This window comes from Silurus meridionalis, chromosome 6, assembly GCF_014805685.1.
Source record: "Silurus meridionalis isolate SWU-2019-XX chromosome 6, ASM1480568v1, whole genome shotgun sequence".
NCBI classification, from domain to species: Eukaryota; Metazoa; Chordata; class Actinopteri; order Siluriformes; family Siluridae; genus Silurus; species Silurus meridionalis.
The window spans coordinates 14,107,287-14,132,275 of NC_060889.1; the positions used below are offsets into that span (position 1 = coordinate 14,107,287).

The window sequence follows — 24,989 nt, forward strand, 5'->3', positions numbered from 1 at the left end:
TTTGTATAACTCAGTCTTTTGTGACCTCTCTTCTTTTGCTTGGATCTCTCTTCCAGCCACTTCTTGACATCTTACGCTTCTTTAAAGCATCAGGCAAAATAATGGCCTAATAAAAGCTACACACTGAAAAACCAATAGTATGGCTAATTATATTGTACTAACACAAAGCTCTATACTGATATCAAATAGCAAGTAACATGGTCAACTTTTATGATTGATTTTTGTTGTATGCTAACATTAGCTATCGCATACCATATAAAAGGTTTAGACAATAACTGTGTGTGGGTGTGTATATATATATATATATATATATATATATATATATATATATATATATATATATATATATATATATATATATATTAAACTTTTGCTATGTTTCCACACGGATGGTTTTAATTGCTAAATGTGTGTATCATGCCGATTTTTAGGAGTTTATTATTATTTTTAGAACTGAGTATAGAAAGGACATCGTGAACAAATGTGTGTTGCCTTGAAGGTTTTCATTTCGCTTCTTTTATATTTATTTATTTATGTTTTTAATAAAAATGTTAAAACATGAATGAATTTGGGTTATATATATATACTGCATATACACATACACACACATACTGTGTAATCATAGTAAAAACTTAAGTTGTTGCACCAACATTTGGTATAGTTCAGACACTAGAGTCTACAACTCTAAACAATACTACGCGTCACTACTCATACTACTAAACTAGTCATCATAAATTGTACATTATATTTTCATTTGTTAAAGAGTAGCTTTAAAATTGAAAAGCTTGGAATTAACATCAAATGTGCTCTGAAACTGTTGTTCTATTATATGTACCTGTGTCTTCAAAAGGTAGCATAACTTTTATTTTAGTGGTTGTTGTTTTAGTAATTATTTTTATACATATAAAGTATATTCAAATGTGTATTCATATAAAAAAAACAATACAAAAAAACAGTAAACTTTCTTATACTTTCTTGACTATAAATAAAACGACACTGAAGGGTGTTGCGGACCGCGCATGCGCGGAAGTACGACGTGGGCAAAAACAAAACAAAACTGCATACTAGCATGCTAGTCAGGCAAAAAGCTATGCCAGTAATACAACAGTGCACGTTACTGTAGCCTACTATTTAGTGTAGTAGTATGCACTTCTTCAACTTCCTTTTTTAGGACCTATATAACGGAGGCAAATGGAGGTAAGATGAATTGTCTTGATTTCTCCCCCATGTTTTAAATAATCTAGGACATGTATTTACAATAAATAAATAATTGAATAATCATGCATGAAAGTTTTGCTTTGAATGTATCTAAGATCCCTGTGGGTTTGACAGGTACCCAAGAAGCTGCTGAACTCTGTGGAGCAGTGTGTAGATGAGGCCCTGGAGGGCATTGTGAGCTGCAATGGGGGATTGGTGCTCCTAAAGGGTCACAGGGTGGTAATACGCTCTGACCTTTACAACCTGAAAGGCAAAGTGGCACTGATCTCTGGAGGAGGCTCAGGACATGAACCTGCACATGCTGGTAAAACTTGAGTTCGTAATGTCCTGCTGCTTCTCATTTGAGACTTTTTTTCCCCCCTAATGTGTACTCTTGTTTTATAGTGGGTTTTGGATGAGCTTGTTTTAGAAATGACACTGCCAGACATGCCAAAATCATAAAACGTGCCATGAAATCTGCTGTTAAAAACACACAATTTTAGAGCTTGGACACACAAAAAGGGGGATTACATACAAATGAAATATTTTATATATTAATGCAATATTTAGTTTTGCAAAGGTGAATTCATGCATCAGAAGGTGATAATACATTTTCAATCACAGCAGTTTTGACACAAGTATCAGTTAATGCAAATCACTTGTTTATTGCATTGTGCTCACTCAACTACAATTGTTTCTCTAGTAATAGTTTAGAGTATGGCAGATGCTTCACATAATCAACAACATAATCACTGAACAACAATCTGTAAAGAGAAAGATTAAAGAACATACAGTACAGACCAAAAGTTTGGACACACCTTGTGTGTCCAAACCTTTGGTCTGTACTGTGTATATATTATATATATACACAGTACAGACCAAAAGTTTGTTTATTTATTTATTTATATATATATATATATATATATATATATATATATATATATATATATATATATATATATATATATATATATATATATATATATATATATATATATATATAGGGGCAGTGGTAGTCCAGTGGTTAAGGCTCTGGGTTACTGATCACAAGGTCAGTGGTTCGAACCCCAGCACAGCCAAGCTACCACTGTTGAGCCCTTGAGCAAGGCACTTAACCCTATCAGCTCCAGGGGCGCCGTACCATGGCTGACCCTGCGCTCTGACCCCAGCTTCCAGATGAGTTGGGATATGCGAAAAAACTAGAAATTTCCCCACTGTGGGACGAATAAAGGTTAAATTATAATTATATATATATATATATATATATATATATATATATATATATATATACAGTACAGACCAAAAGTTTGGACACACCTGCTCATTCAAAGAGTTTTGTTTATTTTCATGACTATGAAAATTGTAGAGTCACACTGAAGGCATCAAAACTATGAATTAACACATGTGGAATTATATACATAACAAAAAAGTGAACTGAAAATATGTTATATTGTAGGTTCTTCAAAGTAGGCATCAAGAGAATGCCAAGAGTGTGCAAAGCAGTAATCTAAGCAAAAGGTGGCTACATCGAAGAACCTACAATATGACATATTTTCAGTTGTTTCACACTTTTTTGTTATGTATATAATTCCACATGTGTTAATTCATAGTTTTGATGCCTTCAGTGTGAATCTACAATTTTCATAGTCATGAAAATAAAGAAAACTCTTTGAATGAGAAGGTGTGTCCAAACTTTTGGTCTGTACTGTACATGATATATATATATATATATATACACACACACACTTATTTTTGGTTAATCTCTATCTCAGAACTAAATAATATTAATGATCGAATTGTTTTATCATGATGTTTGAACAGTTTATTGGAACATAGATGTTATCGCTGATACTTCCCTTTTCAGGCTATATTGGAAGAGGGATGCTATCAGCTGCTGTAGCAGGAGCAGTTTTTTCCTCCCCTCCTCCTGGCAGTATTCTGGCAGCCATTATGGCCCTCTGGCAGAGTGGTGCTTCAGGTGTCCTGCTGGTGGTTAAGAACTACACAGGTGACCGTCTGAACTTTGGCCTAGCTGCAGAGAAAGCCCGGGCACAAGGGGTGCTTGTGGACATGGTAGTTGTGGCTGATGACTGTGCTTTTACACAGCCTAGCAAAGCAGGCAGGAGAGGACTCTGTGGAACTGTGTTTATTCATAAGGTACGGAAGTCAGCCTATTTTACTGAGCTGTGTTCTGGAGAGGATGTGGTACACCAACAGTGTGCTTTTATAACATTAGTTTTAAGATTATCTGATGATCTTCGTTTGGTTTAAAGTGCACTTGCACAGGCTGCAAATATCTGTGAATGTAAATGTTTCAAGCATCAAATGACATGGCTCCTTTTTGTTTTATTTACTGTTGGTATGTGTGTTAAATTATCTAGCTGGCTGGAGCACTGGCTGAGGAAAGCTGTCCATTAGATGTGATTGTCACTAAAGTGTCAAAGGCAGCAAAAAACATTGGTGAGAATAATCAGCAAGCACATTCAATACATTTTTACCAGGGAACTGAGCATAATAAAAGCTGTTCTTTTTCAATGTGGTAGGGACTCTGGGTATCAGTCTGTCTCCCTGCAGTGTCCCAGGATGCCTACCCACATTTCAACTTCTGCCAGGAGATATGGAGATTGGACTGGGTAAAAAATACAGAGGCGATTTAGAGAAGACAACATTTATGATCCTAATGTGTTAAATGATTAACAAATTGCTTTAGTGTGTTAATAAATAAAGGAATAGAGTTGCCTTTGTCTCTGCAGGGATCCACGGAGAGCCAGGCATTAAAAAGTCAAAGGTCAGTCAACTATTTGTGTTACACTAGAACATTAAGTTGCTGATTTAGTGTTCTAACTGGCTCCATTAAAACTAGTCTCACCTTTAAATATTAATACTTCAGTATAATGAATATTAACATTTTAGTCACCCTTATAATTGTACTAAACCAAGAGTTATAAATGCATACAAGCGTTTTTTGTACATTACAAATAATGCATCTTTTGACATTGACTGTACTGATAAGGTGGGAGGACGTGGTAGCACAAAAGACATTAACCATCCAAAGTAACAAATAAAAATTATACTCACTAAGCACTTTATTAGGAATTCCTGATTTTTACTGTGGAAAGATTTTTGTATGCCAAATGTCTGGTTTGAGTATTAAAAAAACTGCTGAGCTACTGCGATTGTCACTCAGAGCAGTCTCTAGAGTTTACTCAGAATGGTACAATAAAATAAAAACATCCAGTGAGCAGCAGTTCTACAGATGGAAGGACCATGTTGACGATAGAGATCAACTAAGATTGGCCTGGCTAGTTTAATCTGACAGAAAGGCTGCAGTAACTCAGATAATTACTGCAAAACTGATGGGCAGAAAAACACCTGAGAATTCACAACACATCAAATGCAAGATACAGTGGGTATAATGCTTAACTATATTCTGATGGCTTTAATGTATGTGGTTGGGTTGCTTTATGTTTAGATAGCTTCTGCTGATGAGGTTGTCAAGACTATGATTGTTCACATGACAGACCCGTCCAGCCAATCGCATCTGCCTCTGAAATCAGGTGGGCTGTTTTGTACTGGAGCTTTGGTGTAATAGTATTACATTTTTGTCTCAAGGTTTTTTCCTCATAACATCTAAGGGAGTTTTTCCTTGCCACAGTCGCCCTGGCTGCTCATCAGGGATAAACAAACATTGCTCTTCTTAACTCTTAAATTCTTTAAAGCTGCTTTGAGACAATATCCGTTGTGAAAAACGCTATAGAAATAAACTTGACATGACTTTCTATGTGTCATGTCTAAACTTTGTTTTTCTGTTACAGGTGACAGTGTGATCCTCTGCGTGAATAATCTTGGTGCTCTATCCTGTTTGGAGATGGCTGTTGTCACCAGAGCTGCCATCAACTGTTTAAGTGAGACAACTTTTATAGTTACACATGTGGCCCATTGCTTTGATCTAAAATGACTCCAACAAATGAGTCAAAAAAAATTCATTGTCACGCTCAAGGCCAAAGCTCAGGTCTCTATTAGTTTTTTTGCTCTTGACACAAATTTATCAGTAACTATCAAGTAGCAAAAGCTGTTTCTGCGTAATGCAAAATGTATGTTTATATTTGGTATATTTGTACGTGTTATATTTATATACCACTTATGTCATACTATAAAATAAGGCTTGCATTAACAAGCATTATTTCATGTATCTGTAGATGGACGAGGAATTCAGGTTGCCAGGGTGATGTCTGGCACGTTCATGACATCGCTGGAGATGGCAGGCGTGTCTCTGTCTCTCATGAGAGTGGATGAGGAGATACTCCGACTTTTCGGTGAGTCAGTTCATCTAAACTTAAATTCGATTAGAACCAAAATATTACAGTACCAATACACCAGAAAAATGTATGAAGAAAATATACTGATCTTATTTAAATGCTTCTGGCCCCTAATGTCTGCAGATGCAAAAACCTCAGCCCCTGCCTGGCCCAACCTCAACAGTGAGTGTTTAAGTGGGAGGAACCTGTATCTGGAAGCTACAGCAAGACCGGCTTTGACTGAAACAAAATCTGAACAAGGTGGAGATTTAAAATGAATGCGGGCTACCTCAAAGCCTCATCTTTTTTTCCTTCATACTTTGTCCATTTGTCTTATGTTAATCTCATTTTAACTATTTCATAGTCAAGGTGTTGACAAAACAAAATGTTTAACTTTATAGTATTATATACAGAACTACTAATTATTTAGTCTTAAATTACACTATGTATTGACTACTTTTGGAGACATTTAAAATGAAGGTTATCATGAAGTTTTCCACTTGCCATCAGGTCCATTTTCTTCTGTGGCACGTCTAGCTTTGGAATCTATATGCAAAGCCCTCTTACAACGCAAAGAAGAGCTCAATGCCCTGGATCGTGCAGCAGGAGATGGAGACTGTGGGAGCACACATGCTCTTGCCGCTACTGGTAAACAGACATAAATCATTTATTGAGTATTTGTTATTTTTATAATGTTTTTACACATTCTACTGACTCATTACTTACTATAGCTATCGAAGAGTGGATGCAGGTCAACACCGTCCCAGGAAATCCGTGTCAACTCCTGACAGCTCTTGCCGGGTTGGTGGAGGAGAGAATGGGTGGATCGTCTGGAGCAGTATGTCGAATAAATGTCTTTTACAAACACAACTGTGATCTGCACAACATTACCTCATATTGAAATCTGCTGTTTTTTTGTCGTCTGTCAGCTGTATAGTCTGTTCCTGACAGCAGCTGCACCCCAATTAAGGGAAAGTGGTGATGGAAAAGACTGGGCTAAAGCTATACAGGCTGGGACTGAAGCTATGAAAAGGTAGCTATTAAGATGTTCCTTCTCATAGTATGTTTTCTAATTCATTATATTATTGACAAGTATGTATTAAGGTGTTAAAACATTGACAAGTGAGTAAGTTTAACTTTAATTGCTATAACCTATTTTCTGATAGGTATGGAGGTGCTGAACCTGGAGACAGAACAATGGTAAGGGTGCAGTCTTATTTTTTATCTGTAATATTTTACCTTAAAAATCAGGGATGTTCACTAACATATGAATTTTGATAATGAGCCCTTTTTTCTTTCCCTTTATTCACTTTGCAGCTGGATGCACTGTGCCCTGCAGTGGATGAACTGTTGAAATTATCCACAGCTCCTCCAGGTGGCCATATTGTTGTACTACAGGCAGCAGTGGAGGTACAGTACACTAGCATTTAAGCAATTCCTTGTTTCATGATTATGACTGGTTCTTGTTTATTTACTCTTCAGTCCAGCGCTTGACATTAATGTTTGTTCTCTCCTTAACAGAAAGCAGAGTTGGGTGCACAGTCTACCCGGGAGCTCTCTGCCAAAGCAGGTCGAGCGAGTTACATTGCATCCGAACGCCTGACTCAGCCTGACCCTGGTGCTGTGGCTGTTGCTGCCATTCTCCGAGCTGTGTTTGATTCTCTGAAAGGGAGCAACCAGTGATCTGCACTGGTGTCGTGACATAGTAGTACATTAGGGAGAGGACACTATTGTTCGAAGCAAAACCAAACTAATATACACAATACAATAAATAATCTACAACAGAGAATGTTCAACAATAATTGTAGATAATTAAGTGTCTAACGGACTGAAAGAACTGTATTTGCGTGGAATTAATTTGATGAAGTTCCATGCAGGATAGAAAGAGTTCATTTTTTCTTCGTAATATTTAGTCAAGTCAGGTTTATTTCTATAGCGCCTTTCACAACAGACAGTGTCTCAAAGCAGCTTTACAGAATTGTAAGAGTTTAAAGTGACCAATGTGTATTTATCCCTGATGAGCAGCCATGGCGACTGTGGCAAGAAAAAAACATTCGGGTGACATCATGAGTGTGTTTTATAAATATTAAAACAATGCAGAATACTGGAGAGTGAGAACTAACATGAGCACTGGAATGTAAGATTATGAGTAATGTCCTTTCTACAGTCTTATTCAATCATTTGTGGTTATAAAATATTAGAGCAAAATGTAAGGTAACAAACAAACAATGAGTATGAACCTTTTTTTTTTTTTACATAATTTCAATACCATAATTGCATACATAATTTTTTAATCAATCAACTCAATTAAATTGCAGGTAAATTATGCACTTTAACAACTGAAATTTGTTATATTCCTGGATTATGATCTATGATACTCAAAAGTGTGGGTTTTTTTGTATCATTTAACATTACTTACATTCTTAATGTCTACAAATAAAATTGTATCAAACTGATTCAAATGTGCTGTTACTGTTATGTGTATTAAGTTTTTTTTATAGAATCATATTCTAGCTCTTGACCCTAAAAGTTGCAAAGGAAAATATGTGCTACAGAAACTCCCCCATTTGTGCGCAGTTAATATGCGAGTTTTAATCTCGAATCAGGAAGTGAAGCAATTAGACATTCAAACAGACAGAATACAGACCACTGGAGCCTTGGATTAGTGATACTTTTTTTTTTTTTTTTTTTTTGCTTTTCTCAGCTTCTTGCGCTTTCTCATTGTCATTTTCTTACTTCCTGCTTCTTTATGCAAGCACACGTACAGGCACTTAGAGGAGGCAGCATCAGAAGTAGCACATGCTGAATAACATACTGACTTGAAAACTACCAGCATAAAGGTACATTCTTTACAGGGTTTTATTCTAAACATAGCAACATTACTTTTACTGTCTGAAGCTGTCTTGAAGGATTTTTTATTAACGTTTGAAAAAAATGTTAGCGATATCTTTGTTTTTTTATGGCTCATGTTGGAGTTGATATGGTTGGGTGCAGTTTTATCTCAAGATGAAATGATGTATCTCAGCACAGTAAATACAGATTCATATATAATTTGATATTTAGAGAGAAATGTATATCAAACATGTTTGGTGCATTTTTAGAATGAATATTATAATATAGTATTTATAAGATTATACATTATAAATGTAGATTATTTTGTCTGTTACTGGAAAAAAACTTTGCTCAACATTTGCATTGATGTTCCATATTTTTATGTGTTACAAAATAATTGTTGATTAGTTTTCTAAGCTACGCTGGAAAGATTGAGTCCCATTTTATTTAAGGAAATCTGAAGATGTTTTTCTTTTCTTTTCAAAACCAAGCAGGAAACGAGAGCATGTGTATAAAATGAACTTCAGCCCAACTGTTACTCTTGATATACAATAGACATTACTGCCTTTCTTTTCCTTAAACCTGAAACACTGAGAAGTTAATAGTGTGATAACACATAGAAATACAGATGTAAAAGAAGATACTTACATTGATAAGTACAGGTATGATTAAAATTGGGGTGAAAAGAATACTGAAACATGGCTGATCTGTTGTTTTTCTTCTTCTGTTTTTCCTTTCAGATGGAGTTTGCCTGCACTCATGTTGTCTGCAACTGGAGGCCTGAAACTCTAACAGAAGGTAAAACCTTGGATTACTGAACTGATGTAATTTTACACCAAACATTTATTGTACTCAATCCTTTTTTTTTCCCCCCTGATCCTTCATCATCTTACTGCGTTTCTCAGGTCTTTCCTCCATGTTGCCCTCTGGATTATCCAGAAAAAAATCGGAACATCCTTATGATAACCGCATTGCTGTCATTCCAAAACCTGGTGAGTTACATCCATCCTCAATGCTGTGTATAGACCTTTTTCCTTTACCTTGTTTGTGTCATTATTTCGGTCAGTTGGTATTTTAAGAAAAATAATTGACAAATGTGAGATTTCTTTCTCAAGTTTTTTTAATAGAGATTTTTAGTAGAAGTAGTTGCAGAAGTAGTGGTAATTGAAAATATTGTATATGTACATATCTTCTAATATCTACACTTTTATCTCTTTGTCAATAATATCACTGTCCCTACTTTGTTCAGTCCTCTGCATTGTTTTAAATGCCATGTTAAAAAAAAAAAAAAAATGCTTTATTAGCAAAGTTGATAAGTTCAAATATAAAAACCCTCTCACTTCCTGTTGTGGGTGTAGGAACAAAGTTGTAATGAAAGACTTTCCAGAAAGTGGCTCATCAGAGAAAATATATCCTCTTCCTGGAAACACAACATTTTCTTATATGTTAATGCTAAAATAACTTTGTTAATGGAGTTAGTATTTTAAAATGTCAGTATTTTTCTACAGTTTCACCTTTAACACCGCCGCCTGTACCTCCTCGTCGCACAACACTGAAACACACACGACCCATTTCAATGCCACCCCCATTACCGCCTCGAGGTGAGGAAGCAGCCATAAATGTCATGAATGTGATACATTCAACACATAATATTGCATCTAATTTGGTAATTATTATTGAGGATTAAGATGCTACATGCTCAGGATAAGCATATATGTAAATCTTCTTTCTCACTTTAAGGAATGGAAGGTAAAGGACAGGCCAGTATTAAAGCCAATGTCAATGTGGTGGTACTCAAGGTAGGGAGTCTTGTGGACATAAACAAAGGTGAACTCAAACACAGCAGTTATACATGTCCTCAGAAATATGAGCCATTTTCTACTTAATTAACTAATATTAGTGTACATTTTCAGCATCCAGTATACAAAGCATTCAGAAGCCTGTGCACTGTGGGAAATGTAAAGCCATCATGTCTTCTGTGAGCAACTCCCAAACCAGCTTGAATTCATCAGTAAGTGCTATTTGGAATGTTTGAAGATTAATAGTTTTCAGTGTTTGACTAGAGTTGATTAGTGTTGTGTTTGATTAGCATAGTGTTGACTAGACTAATTCTCTCTCTCTCTCTCTCTCTCTCTCTATCTATCTCTCTCTCTCTCTCGCTCTCTCTCTCTTGCTCTCTCTCTCTCTGACACTCTCTATAGACATGGTCCTGTGAGTTTTGTGGAAATCAGAATGTCCTCACTCAGAGTGAGTTAAAAATGGGCCGTTCTCCACTGTGGACTCCACCAGGCAGAGACGTGCTCTATGTAGATGAAGAGATAGACACGGACTATGTGAACCTAGAGGACATGCTGGTGGTCTTCTGTGTGGACATTTCTGGTAGCATGAGTGTCACATCTGAGGTTACTCTTCCTCAAGACTTTATGTTCCTCCATTGTTAATTGTTTACTCTTTTTGTAGGTAACTGATTTTGTTTCTCTAGTCTCCTATGCCCCTTTAATGTAAATTGTTCCCTCTCTTCTAAGTAAGCTGATTTAGTTTTTCTCAGTTTATTTCATGTTTCTCATCTATTCTGTTTCTCACCCAGGTGTCTCCTGGTAACAGCATGAGATCACCAACATATGTATCACGGTTGCAGGTAGCTAGTAACTTTATTGCCACATTTTCTAATCGTAATTGTAAATATACCCTATTGTATCTGAGTATGAAGTGTCTCCAGAGTATGTCTGCTGTTTGTAAAGCTGCTTTCTGTATTTTTCAGTCTAGTTATTATCCTGGAGTTTAGTTGTAGACCTCATACATTTGGAATATTTGAAATTGTTGATATTGGGTGCCACTGTTGTACAGTGGGCAGTGTTTTCCTTTCTCAGCTATGAGGTCCCTGGTTTGATCCTGAACTATTATGTGTTAAGTTTTACATGTTCTCCACATGTCCTCATGGGTTTACTCTAAATAGCCTAATTTTCCAGCCACCTATGTAAAACATGCCAGTGGGTGGTTTGGCTGCTCTAAATTGCCCCTAGCTATTTTTGTAGATGATGACCTGTGATCAACTGATGACTTGTGCCAATTGATTGGCTTTGTATCCAATATAAATGCTGCTAGTCTGTTTCTTGTTCCTATTTGCAAAATAAATGCTTATCGAATTGTTTTTATTTATTATGTGCAGATGGATAATAAACCATTTATTTATTTTGTTTGTAGGGTGTCCAAGAGGCCCTGCAGTTGGCACTGTCCTCGTTGCTAAAATCATCACCTCACCGCCGAGTAGCATTGGTCACTTTTAATGATGAGGTAAAAAATAAAAAATGGATAAAGAAATGTAATTATCCCATCAAGCGTAATGTGGAGTACACACATTTCTACCCACTGTTATAAAAATCCTAGCAAATGTTTATCACTAATAAGTCAACAATGTGTTGTGTTGTATTGTCAGGTGACAGTATATGGCGACGGTACAGGAGTTCCCCTGTGTCTGCGGGACTGGGCTCTGGTAGACTATGATCATGTGCGGGAGCAGGGAGAGAAGTACACCACACCACACTGCATTGCTGAGACATACCAGTGTCTCACACAAAGAGTCAAAGAGTGAGTAGATGTCTATACATTTGTCATAGAATTCTACCCATTCGACTTCGATTCTCTCGGGTAATCAGACAGATGTTAATTCTCTTTTGCATGGAGAAAAACTGTTGTATACAGAGAATTACAGACATGCATGGTGCTTTGCAAAGGGTAAATGATAAATAATATCCTACACTTTTCTGTTATACAAATATATTGGCTATTAAAGCAACATGACTGATGCTATGATTATACTGAATAATGATGAGTGCCTACAAATTAATAGGCAAAGATGAAAGCCAACCAAGTTAAGTGTGTGTGTGTGTGTGTGTGTGTGTGTGTGTGTGTGTGTGTGATTGTTTGTGTGCAATGTGCCAGTAAGCTATTCTCTGTCTGCAAAAGTAAGAAGAAAATACATTTAATCAGTGTACAGTGATCTGATTAAATTTGAACATTATGCCAAGTGGCCAAATATCTTGCAATGTTACTTGTTAAGACTACCTGCGGTGAAAGCTACTGATGGTGTGCTGAACTTTTGATTACTTCCTCTGATAGAAAGGTTTTTGCTTTTGCTTCATTTGAGATTATTTTAATATGTACTCTCTTGAAAAAGAGGTCATCACAAATTCTTTGGATTCTAGGACTGTTTTCTAAAAATAGGTTTCTTTGGAGTCATTTGTTATAGGCTTCTACATTAAAACATTTCTTTTAGGGGAGGAATCAAGTAGGGGAAAAACCCTTTCTTGTTTGCAGAGAAAAATAGTTTCTGTTTCTTTTTGCATTACAATTAGTATAAATCCTTTAAACAAAAAAACAAAGAAATGTTTTTCAGATAGTATTTAATACTTGCTGTTCCTCAATTTTGTTGTCTTTTTATGTAATATTATGTGGTAGTAGTTTTCCCCTCAAGCACCTAAATGTGCATTGTGACAGGATTAATAATATTTTTTTAGATTCATGTTGCTAGTGAATCTATACTGTAGGCACTGGGTCTACTTTTCTGTCCACCATTTTAAAACATCTATAGCAATTTAATTTTATTTCAGATTAAGAGAGCACGGAGCCACTGCGTTAGGTCCTGCAGCACTCATCTCTATTGCTATGGCCTCTCAGTTTGTAGGTTCGAAGGTGAGCTTTCGGTGTGTTTGAATCTGGCAATAATGTTGTCATATTAAAGTACATATTAAAGTACAACCAATTATGTTATGTGTAAAATCATAAATTATACCATATATATGTAGTCAGTGAAGTGTTTGAAGATTGTGGAATAAATGTGCTTTAGAGAAAGTAGCTTAAACATTTTTATACAGTTATATTTTATTGTTAATATTTTAACTTATTTGGCTTTGAATTGTTACTGAAACAAAAGTCGTCTTTTCAGGAATCTGATGAATTAAGCATGCAATTTGTACAGAAATTTCCCTATGTGTCATTTACATTAGCAGTGTTACACCAGCTAGCTTAATTTAAATATTTCTTGACTTATCTTTACATGTCTGGTTTAAAAAAAACAACAACCTCAATTTAATTTCTGCATTTAAACTATTTTCCTTTTCTTTACATCATGTTCCATATTTTTCTTATAGGTCATAATTTGTACAGATGGACTGGCCAACATAGGCCTGGGCCAGTTAGAACAGGAATGTGCATCTTCAGTATATTTCTACAACCAGTTAGCCAGTCATGCAGCAGAAAAAGGGTAAGTCACAACCCTTTCCTGTAGTCTAGAGGGTATATTATTATCACTGTGAATTTAATTATGCTACAATGGGCCCAACTGTTAATTGAAGTGTGATAAAAATGGCAAATACTTTTAATAATATAAACAATTTGATATTGCGTTTGCATGCAGAGTGATTGTATCAGTAATGACATTTGAGGGTGAGGACTGCAGCCTGGCAGAGGTGGGAAAACTAGCTGACCACACAGGAGGAAGGGTGAGTAAGCAACACAGTAAATAATGCTTAGATCATTTTAAATACTCCCTGTTGCTAACGTTGTCTCTAGTGTAAAAAAAATCATAAGCTAACTGTATTTAAGATGGGGTTAAGGTCTGGACTCTGTGGTGGCCAATCCATGTGTAAAAATAAGGTCCTATGCCCCAGAACCACACTCTTTCACAATTTGAGCCTGATGAACCCTGGCTTTGTCATCTTGGAATATATCTGTGCCATCAGAAAAAGTACATTGATGGAATAACCTGCTCATTCAGTATATTCAGTTAGTCAGCTGATCTCATTCTTTGGGCACATAATGTTGCTGAACCTCGACCTGACCAACTGCAGCAATCCCAGATCATAGCACTGCCCCCAAAGGCTTGTACGGTAGGCACTAGGCATGATGGGTGCATCCGTTCATCTGCCTCTCTTCTTACCCTGATGCACCCATCACTTTGGAACAGGGTGAATCTGGACTCATTAGATCACATGACCTTCCATTGCTCCAGAGTCCAATCTTTATGCTCCCTAGCAAATTGAAGCCTTTTGGTTTTCTTAAGGCTACACAGCTGTTTAGTTCCAAACACCTACATTCCCTTTGCATTGTGCTTGTGGAAATGCTCTTACATTCACTATTAAACATAGCCGTGAGTTCTACTGTTGTTTTTTTATGATTTGATTTCACCAAAAGTTTGAGTGATCAAGATTTTTTTCCAATCACATTTCTTCCTTGAGGATGATGGTTCCCCACTATCCTTCCAGTTTTTAATAATGCATTGGACAGTTCTTAATTCAATTTTAGTAGTTTCATCAATATCCTTAGATGTTTTCTTTGCTTGTTGCATGAAAAGAATTTGACCCTTTTGGAACAGATTTACATCTTTTCCACGAACACAGGATAAGAAATGAGAAGCTACTCACTGCATCAGTTAGGGTTAAATACATTTAGAACAGATAGAAATGTGCTATTAAGTTGCGATTAATCACAAGTTAACTCCTTGCAATCATGCGATTGAATATTTTAAGTGATTGACAGCCCTAAAATATTATATATATATATATATATATATATATATATATATATATATATATATATATATATATATATATATATATATATATATATATTGTGCCGACTATAACAGCATGAACAGTGGCTTTTATACAACAGTGAACTGTACCAGTCCTGTTTAAATAAATATCAACACTGCAACTTCTCTAATTACATTAGTAGACCAGAACTACCTATTGTATACATTCCTTTACCTCAGTGTTGATTTCTTTTTGATTTCTTGTGTTTTCATGAAACGTGTCCTGAAGGATTATTCCTTGCTTAATATAATGTTTTAGAAATAATCACTATTTTTACTATATTAGTACTTTTAATAGTGTCTGTTTTTTATTTGTGATATTTGATAACCAGTGTTTTAAACTATTATTGCCATTTCTTGGTTAAAACTCTTCAGTCAAACAGGCCATCAACAGAGTGACATGGGTAAATATTTGCCCTCATCTCTCATTTTAGATCAACAGAGTTAACATTTGTACAGTTGGATCAGAAATTCAGAATGCACTGGCTGACGACATCTTAGCAACTAATGTTGAGGCAACCCTGCTTGCACCTAATGGCGTGTAAGTAACAATTAATTGTAGAAGGAATTTAACCGTGTAACTTCAAAGTTACTTACAATGATACTTTTTGTAAGTTGGACCATAATTATCTTTAGATGGTACTGTATACAACACAGCATATCTGTTTGTTGCAAACAGGCATTAGAAAGTAAGAAATGGAAACTATAATCACTTTTAATTTATTATTATTTTTTACTTCAGTAGAGTATTGTATTCTTTATTTTTTTATGTATGTACACACTGTGTTTTTAATTAAGTGCTTACTTTCACCTGAACTTAACTTCTAGCATTTTTTGTTCTTGCAGATATTATCCTTTTGAGACTGACAACCACAGGCTGGTTAGAGAGATTGGAAATGTCACAAGTGGGGTGGAGATCACGTTCCAGTTTGCTGTCAAACCAGATAAAGTTGAGAGTAAGTGAAGACAGATCTTTAACAGACTGAGGAAGTTCTTTAAAGGATTGACATCCTGTAAGCTATTTATGTCTTCAATCTCTGTCCTTGCAGATTTTTTTCTTTAATTTTTCTTTCTTTTTCCAATTATTAAGAATATATAAATTGTATAAATAGTGCTAAAAGTTCAAATGGTCCTATGTGCAGGTTTCCAGAGAAGAGACAGAGTTCCCTTCCAGCTACAGCTGTCTTTCAAAACTCGAGATTTGAAGAAAGTAACTAGAGTTATTACTCAGCAGAAGCGTGTTACAACCAGCAGGTAGCGCTGCACAAAGAAATGCACAAACATTGTAAGAATTGAATCCATTTAGAAGATAGAAAACATACAGTTGCTCTTTCTATAGCTGGGTGTGGGCAGGGAGCCTGAACATGGCTGTGCTGGGCGTTCACTGTGCCCAGCTTTGTGCCCGTCTAACCATGGAGGGCAGAATCCACGAGGCTCAATGTCAACTCAAAGCCCAGCAGGACCTCCTCAAAGACATCAGGTGTGTTTGTGTGTGGGGGAAAGTGGGGGGGCTATTGTGCTGAATCTGTAAATAATGCTAATTAATTTTGATTGCAGCCTTAAGTTTAAATCTGTGCCACTTCTGTGTGTTTAACTATATGTACATATATATGTATGCATTGAGAAACTCTCATTTAATGTGTTGGACAGTGAACAAAAGCCAAGTCCTAAAGAAGAGAGTATCTATGGAAACTGGATCAGTACAATGAGTATGATCTGTGATGACCTGAACCCGGATTCACAGGTCAGAACACAGCACTCAAACTAACAAAATAAAAAATGTAATACGGTTTTTACTGTCATTCCTCTAAATAGTTTGTATACATTGGAACAAAGTGTCATTTCTCCAGGACTATGGTGCGACCTATAACAAAGTAAAATGTAGAACACTGACCGGGGAGGAAAGTGAATTTTTGTATTATGTGTTGTCGAATCGATACCAAATCATGCTGATTCTATGGATAACTGGACTTGTTATCCATAGACTTTACAGGAAACAGAAGGAGATTGCCAGACCTTTCTTCTATGCACTTAAATGTAACGCTATGCTCCGCTATCAACATTCTCCAGATGCCTGCGCTGGCCGACATGGGACCTGAATCCATCATTTTGAGATTGAGTTTAATTTTCTATGACCTGAGCTAGGTAGATTTATAATAAATACACAGACAATATGTGTAAATAACAATTAAATATGCAAGACAAGTAAATACATAGAACAAGAACTGTAAAATCTTAAGAAGTTTGTTAGGAATCAATTAATCAATCTTAATTTGGGAAATTGTTAAAAATAATATATGAATTTATTACTGAATTGAAATGAACAAAATGAAATTAAAAAGGTCTTTCAGATTTTAACTGCTACACCAGGTGTCTTTTGCATAAATATAATTGTATATGTAAACACATATTACATATACACCTAGTTATACACAACTGTTTACAGATCCTTAGTAGCATATGTTTGTGACTACCTGCTCATGCACATGAGATAAAAATCTGTGGTGAATTGCTATCGGTTTCTGTAGCTAAGTACTTTCCCTTACTTTGGCAGCAGAGGCAGTGACCCTGTTTGCAACAGGCGAACACTTTCCATTGTACTTTCTGAAAGATTAAGTACTACTGCTTGTATCTGACTTACTGCTGTTTGGCTTGCATATTATCTTTCTTTCAGGGTTTGTCAGACGAGGCGGCCAAAGTTGTGTATCAGATGAAGAGGGCGACAAGCAGGGGTCAGAAGGAGGAAAATGCAGCTATGTTAAAAAGTTGAGACAAAGGGGACTTCACCTTTAAACAACAGTGACTAACAGCAGAACAAAAACAGTCTGAAGAGTGTGTATCGGAAATTTCATATTTTACCTCTTATGCTGCTGTTCAGTAGGTGGAGATCTCTGTTAACAGTAACAAAATGACAGAGGCTACAGGCAAGTGTATTTATAGAATGGTTCTAGTAAAATTCATTGTTTCAATGTACTTTTGAACAAAAATGTCAAAGTCTCAGTCTGTAATTGATAAGATCGTTTAAAGGTCTATTTGTTTGTGTTTGCAGAATTTTTTCGGTTCCATACAATGGTGACTTTCTTATGCAGTATTTCCTTAAGAACTTTCCATTGAAAAAATGTTTAAATATATAATATATTTTAATAAATCCTGATTCTCAAACTGATCCTGATTTTTCTGATACATGCAGCCAACATGTTAATTTCTGAGCATTTAAAATATTTTAATTGATGACAATATGGTTAGAATATACAGTAGTACTGTGTAGTGACAATACTCACAGCTCCAGATTTTGATCCTGTGGTAATGTGGACTTTTTTTTCTTTCATTCACGTTATGGCCAAAAGTATGGGGACTTTTGACCATCACACCATTATGTAAGCCTTTAGTTAATTGGAAGTCCACAATGACACACAATATGCTGTAGCTTTAATATTTCTGTGCACGGGAACTAAGGGGCCCAAATGTTCCATCATGACAAATGCCCCTTTGCACAAGGCAAGGTCTAAATCTGGAAACTTTTACAAAGCACTTACAAGTGTGATGGTTAGGGTCCACAAACCTTTGGTCATTTAGTGTACTCTGCAATTTCCCAAAGTTCTTCTTCGGCTTCTCCCATTAGGGGTCGCCACAACGGATCATCCGTCTTCATACCCCCCTGTCCTCTACATCTGCCTCTTTCAAACCAACTACCTGCATGTCTTCCCTCATCACATCCGTAAACCTCGAACTTGGCCTTCAGCTTTTCCTCCTTTCTGGTGGCTCCATCCTCAGCATTCTTCTACCGATATACCCTATGTCCCCCCTCTGCACATGTCCAAACCATCTCAATCTCGCCTCCTTCACCTTGTCTCCAAAACGTCTTACATGCGCTGTCCCTCTAATAAACTAATTTCTAATCCTGTCCATCCTCATCACTCCCAACGAAAACCTCAACATCTTCAGCTCTGCTACCTCCAGCTCAACCTCCTGTCTTTTACTCAATGCCACTGTCTCTTAACCATTCAACATCACAGGTCTCACCACAGTCCTATAAACTTTCCCTTTCACTCTTACAAATACCCTTCTATCACAAGTCTTACTCCTACTGACTTTCATCGAAATCAGTGGGGCAAAATAATAGTTTCTAATCTTGGTATCTAATTAGTTTTAATGAAAATTCAGTATGAATTAGACAATTAATGGAAAGCAGTGCAATAATGTTAAATGTTCATTGAATTATGAGCTAAGATTCTTGTTAACACTGAGGATGAACATATTTGAAATTTAAATCTAATCTTGCAAATAGAGCCATTGTTTATATTTCTACTGCTAAGCCATGTAGCCTTCTCTCTACACACACATGCAACCACACAAGACAGCTCATACACAAATATATATTCAAAACTAAAATGGGTACTGTTTTTTTGTGGCTGTCATATCCTTCTTTCAGAATTACTTCGATTAAAAGCTACTCCATGCTTTGAACTATGGCAGCTAAACACACTGCTATTAACTTCCCATCTTGCTGAAATCACTTCATATTTTTAGTGTCTACATGATCCTCTGGAAGTCATGCCGCTGGCTTTCTGTTGCCACAAAATAAAATAAAAAACCTCTTTCTGGAATTTTAGGCATCAGTGAGAATTATGGCATAATTCCTATGCACTCTAGATAAGGACTACACATCTCCAGAAGGCCACGTCTTCAACTTAAAGCTACTTGGCCTGTATTTCTGTACAGAAGTTAGAATCGTAGCACAAGATCTTTCTACTTCAGCATTTTGGCACTTCCTGTCCCCAAAGTCTGATTTAAACCAGAAAAGCAGAGGTGGCTCTTAGGTGAGAAAGGGAGATGATAAAACAAGATACATAAGAAGACAATTTAATAAGCCTTCTACGATTTATCTTCAGGAGGTGAAACTGAGGGAAACTTAAAAAAGGAAGTGAATACTGAATAGTAAATAAACTAAACTTAAATAAAAATGACTTAATTTAAGATTCATTATAGTAGTTAAAAGTTTAATGGTTTTCGAGCATATGACATTCTGGTGTTGGATCTATGATGATCTATCATTATCTCAAATGTTAAGCAATTTTAGGAGTTGCTTAGTAGCTCCTGGTTCCATAACCTCAAATGACTGTATAAGACTGTAGAAAGGACATTACTCATAATTTTATATTCCGGTGCTCATGTTAGTATTGTTTTAAAATTTATAATCACACTCTTGATATACTAAAATGAGAATGGGTTCCCCTTTTGAGTCTGGTTCCTCTCAAGGTTTCTTCCTCATAACATCTAAGGGAGTTTTTCTTGCCACAGTCGCCCCAGGCTGCTCATCAGGGATAAATGCACATCATTCACCTCAAACTCTTAAATTGTGTGAAGCTGCTTTGAGACAATGTCTAGTGTGAAAAGTGCTATAGAAATAAACTTGACTTGACTATAAGAGTCTCTATTAGAGAAGTAGAAACTTGGCTATATTAAACTTAGATGACAGTTTTTATTTAAATAGGTGTTACCTCTGCATAGCTTTGAAATGTTATTTTTGTTGTTTTACTATGATGTGTGTGTGTGTGTGTGTGTGTGTGTGTGTGTATATATATATATATATATATATATATATATATATATATATATATACACACACACACACACACTCACCAGCCACTTTATTAGGTACACCTTACTAGTACTGGGTTGGACCCCCTTTTGCCTTCAGAACTGCCTTAATCTTTCATGGCATAGATTCAACAAGGTACTGAAAACATTCCTCAGAGATTTTGGTCCATATTGACATGATAGCATCACGCAGTTGCTGCAGATTTGTCGGCTGCACATCCATGATGCGAATCTCCCGTTCCACCACATCCCAAAGGTGCTCTATTGGATTGAGATCTGGTAACTGTGGAGGCCATTTGAGTACAGTGAACTCATTGTCATGTTCAAGAAACCAGTATGAGATGATTTGTGCTTTATGACATGGCGCATTATCCTGCTGGAAGTAGCCATCAGAAGATGGGTACACTGTGGTCATAAAGGGATGGACATGATCAGCAACAATACTCAGGTAGGCTGTGGCATTGCTCACAATGCTCAATGCTCAATTGGTACTAAGGGCCCAAAGTGTGCCAAGAAAATATCCCCCACACCATTACACCACCACCAGCCTGAACCGTTGATACAAGGCAGGATGAAACCATGCTTTTATGTAGTTGACGCCAAATTCTGACCCTACCATCCAAATGTCGCAGCAGAAATCGAGACTCATCAGACCAGGCAATGTTTTTCCAATCTTCTATTGTCCAATTTTGGTGAGCCTGTGCGAATTGTAGCCTCAGTTTCCTGTTCTTAGATCTCAGGAGTGGCACCCGGTGTGGTCTTCTGCTGCTGTAGCCCATCCGCCTCAAGGTTCGACGTGTTGTGCATTCAGAGATGCTCTTCTGCATTCCTCGGTTGTAACGAGTGGTTATTTGAGTTACTGTTGCCTTTCTATCAGCTCGAACCAGTCTGGCCATTCTCCTCTGACCTCTGGCATCAACAAGGCATTTGCGCCCACAGAACTGCCGCTCACTGGATATTTTCTCTTTTTCGGACCATTCTCTGTAAACCTAGAGATGGTTGTGCGTGAAAATCTCAGTAGATCAGCAGTTTCTGAAATACTCAGACCAGCCCGTCTGGCACCAACAACCATGCCACGTTCAAAGTCACTCAAATCACCTTTCTTCCCCATTCTGACACTCGGTTTGAACTGCAGCAGATCGTCTTGACCATGTCTACATGCCTAAATGCATTGAGTTGCTGCCATGTGATTGGCTGATTAGAAATTTGCGTTAACGAGCAGTTGGACAGGTGCACCTAATCAAGTGGCCGGTGAGTGTATATATATGGCATAGAAAGTGCTTCGGAAATATTAGAATGCTAGAAAAGTTTTACAATAACAGTATGAAAGACTGTGCATGACAATGTATAATCATTTAAATGCTATAGGACATGATGTTATGAAGTAAACAGAATCAAGTTAAATAAGTGAACACTGGTGATCTTTTAGATAAAAGAGGTGTACTTCAGTCGGAGCTTCCTTCCTTTACCCAAACACCTAACAAGTTTTAGTTCTGTTCGCTTTAGACATCTGTTAACCTGTTAGATCGTCATCTAAAGTTTACAGTTATTTAAAATTAATTTTTAGAAAGAGGAAATGATTCAGATATTCATACAGCCTCTCTCAACCCATTCAACTTTCTTCGTTTGCCTTTACTCCTATATTATCTCCTTTTGTATATCTTAATCCACTTTTTAAATGTATGAATACCAATGCAAAGCCAAGGTAGCTTCCTCTCTGAGTAGCAGTTTCAGCCTTTATGACCATGGTTATAGCATTAACTGCATCAGAGAGTACTGGAATGCAGTCAAATTCTATCCATTCTATACCAACCTCACTCTCCATGAGATCACTGAGCATTTCAGGAATATGAAAGGGGGAGCTTGGGCATAGGGATCTCTTTATTGAAATAAAGCATAGGTTTATCAAGACCTTTTCACCTTTTCATAATAATCAGTCAACAGGGATGCAAACAATGCAGATAAAGAATGATTCTGATAGCATGCAGCGCCAAGAACTTATGAGAAGGGTGTCCTTCAGGAGATACGCTCTAATTGGTGATGCAGACAGTAGAAATGTGGCATGTTTTACAAAGCACCACCATAAACAGGATCACTTCTACAAAGCTGATTGGGAGTGTGTGTGAAGATTCAGATTACTAATCACATAACATTACCACAACAACTTTATTATTTTTTTTATTATTATTATTATATTTTTTTTTTGCAGTAATAAAATGGTCATGTGATTCTTTGTAAACTTAAAAAAAAAATTCCATGATTATCAAACTAATAATCACAAAGAACAATATAGTCTTAGGCAACTTTCTATGCAAAATGAATGTGGCGTGAACTGTTGTCTTTCCTGTTTAGTTATTTCATGCAGACTCAAATTAGCATTGCAGAATATTACAGGGAATTATTGAACAAAAGATAGTAGAGTAGGTTATCACTGGGGCAAATAAAAGAAAGTACTGTTTGTTTTTACCTTGTGTATACTATAGCTGAGCTTGCGGAATGTAGACGGATAATCCGCTATGGCGACCCCTAACAGAAGAAGAAAAAGCTGCTATAGCTAAGCTTGAGGCTATCAAAAAAATTTACACATACAGTTGAGTGCAAAAGTGTGCACACATTTGAAATGTATTCACAAATAACATTCACAAATATTTTTTTTTACTGAGAAGTGGTGACATGCTGTTTGCAATTATGTTCAGCAAATAATTTAATTTTTTTTTTTTTTTTTTACAATGTTCTATATATATTCAGAATCGTTTCCCCAACATCTTTACTTCCTCATTATGTTCCTTCTTTCTCTTCTATAATATAATTTCCTATTGAAATGTCTGCAGAAAGAGAGACATAGGACACCATGCATGTGTTTGGGGCACTGCTGAGCTCTATTGAGATGAAGTAGGCTGAGCATTTGGAGGCAGGTGAAATGGGAAGGTCCTCATCAGAACACAAGACAGGTGAAATGAACAGAGAGTTAAAGATGAAGTGTTCAGTGCTGAGGAAAAGTAGTGCAGAGCTCAGCAAACTGGCCCAGATAAGTAACCACATTAGTGGTTCAAGTGTTGGGACCTAGATAAGACCAAAAAAAGGGTTTTTTTTCTAGTTTTGGTATTATATCCACCTCAAATGATGTCCAGAAACTGGCTTAATAATTTTATATTTGATTTACCGTAATCGTATCATTAGAATGAAGATCTCATATTCAAATACAAAATATTAAAATTATTTCCAGTTGCCACAGTCACTGGTACTGGTATAAAAATAGGCAGCAGACTGAAGGAAGACTTAGTGGCTCTGTTATGCTGTTGGAGGCAATGTAGTGGCATTGTTTGGATCCATTTGTCCCCTCAATGGGAAGCATCAATATTTATCAATATAAAGTTTATATAAATATAAACAACAATTCAACAACAATTCATATATATATATATATATATATATATATATATATATATATATATATATATATATATATATATCACTTATTTAAATTAGGAACTGATGCTATGAAATCCCATTTAATTTATCAGTATACAGCATATGACTAAGCACACCTGTCATCAGAATACTCTCGCACCATTCACAGAATGGTATAGAGTCTCATTGACCATTGACCTTGAGACAAAGTCAGGTTACAGGTAACTTTGTGAACTATAGCGCTACCAGGAGGAGCTTTGAAAATTGTAAGGAAGTCTAAAATGGTCATGTGTTGTTTTCTACTGAAGGAAAATGTTGATTTTTCTTCAGTAGAAAACAACACATGACCATTTTAGATTTGGGGGTTTATGGGGCCTACTTCAAGAGAGGAAAATGGCCTTAAAGGAATGTTACTGCCACCTAGTGAACTAACAAAGTAACTGTTAGTACTTTTTATTTAATACTTGGATATTTACATATAACTTGTTTCGAGGTTTGCACGGGAACAGATTTGTCATTCTAGAATTAACACAACCGCCATACTAAACAACGTAGAAAGACATACATGGTTAGATCGTCAGACAACTTTTATTGTATTGAAGGCGTATCCATTAATGAGTATGTGGTATTTTTCAGTTTCTCTCTTATCTTTAATAATATTATTTATCCTACAAAATAAAACCAACCATGCCATTGAATATGCAATCAGAATATGAGCATTCATATTTATTGCAAGCAGGCCCCCTCTGCCAAAGGTTAACATAGAAAATGAATAATGCCTGACTACTCTGAGCATAAAATGCCTAAGGGGCCCAGACTAAAAATGTGTCTTTCACAAAACTCAAAATGTAACTGAATTCCTGCTGACAAAGTCGTGTTTCTTTTAATTTACTAGCATACTAGTGTGTGTGTTTTTTTGTGTTGTTGTTGACTGGTTAAACAGCTGAACAGACCATAATACTTAATAACAGACCTAACCAGAATAACAGTAGGAGTTCTCCAGTTAAAATAAATGTTAGAAAGAAAACCATTTCTTAATTAGCACTGCTACATTGTAA

At 36.3% G+C, this 24,989-nt stretch overlaps 2 protein-coding genes across 2 annotated transcripts; both read left to right on the forward strand.

Annotated features, from left to right (window-relative positions):
- The first annotated feature begins 1,030 nt into the window (after positions 1-1,030).
- On the forward strand, positions 1,031-7,297 carry tkfc (triokinase/FMN cyclase). Its single transcript, XM_046850628.1, has 16 exons — positions 1,031-1,197; positions 1,333-1,522; positions 3,062-3,354; positions 3,579-3,657; positions 3,741-3,830; positions 3,951-3,985; positions 4,670-4,754; positions 5,013-5,102; positions 5,397-5,513; positions 5,640-5,756; positions 6,006-6,143; positions 6,227-6,333; positions 6,425-6,528; positions 6,662-6,695; positions 6,813-6,905; positions 7,017-7,297. Exons 1-16 carry the CDS (start codon positions 1,192-1,194, stop codon positions 7,176-7,178), a joined length of 1,740 nt encoding a protein of 579 aa, XP_046706584.1. The 5' UTR covers positions 1,031-1,191; the 3' UTR covers positions 7,179-7,297.
- A 341-nt stretch (positions 7,298-7,638) lies between these two features.
- On the forward strand, positions 7,639-18,085 carry si:dkey-9k7.3 (circularly permutated Ras protein 1). Its single transcript, XM_046850626.1, has 19 exons — positions 7,639-8,335; positions 9,068-9,125; positions 9,233-9,319; positions 9,836-9,928; positions 10,068-10,154; positions 10,241-10,338; positions 10,529-10,729; positions 10,915-10,965; positions 11,532-11,621; positions 11,764-11,915; positions 12,938-13,019; positions 13,478-13,590; positions 13,744-13,828; positions 15,354-15,460; positions 15,766-15,875; positions 16,062-16,173; positions 16,259-16,399; positions 16,570-16,663; positions 17,594-18,085. The coding sequence occupies exons 2-19, from the start codon at positions 9,068-9,070 to the stop codon at positions 17,687-17,689; spliced, it is 1,857 nt and encodes a 618-aa protein (XP_046706582.1). The 5' UTR covers positions 7,639-8,335; the 3' UTR covers positions 17,690-18,085.
- Positions 18,086-24,989: the final 6,904 nt, after the last annotated feature.

Coding starts and splice junctions, on each gene's coding strand:
- tkfc (XM_046850628.1), top strand. Junction 3,831..3,950: donor AGATATGGAGATTGGACTGG/GTAAAAAATACA, acceptor TTGTCTCTGCAG/GGATCCACGGAGAGCCAGGC. Junction 3,986..4,669: donor CAGGCATTAAAAAGTCAAAG/GTCAGTCAACTA, acceptor CTTTATGTTTAG/ATAGCTTCTGCTGATGAGGT.
- si:dkey-9k7.3 (XM_046850626.1), top strand. CDS start 9,068: ATGGAGTTTGCCTGCACTCATGTTGTCTGCAACTGGAGGCCTGAAACT. Junction 11,916..12,937: donor CTCACACAAAGAGTCAAAGA/GTGAGTAGATGT, acceptor ATTTTATTTCAG/ATTAAGAGAGCACGGAGCCA. Junction 15,461..15,765: donor CTGCTTGCACCTAATGGCGT/GTAAGTAACAAT, acceptor TTGTTCTTGCAG/ATATTATCCTTTTGAGACTG.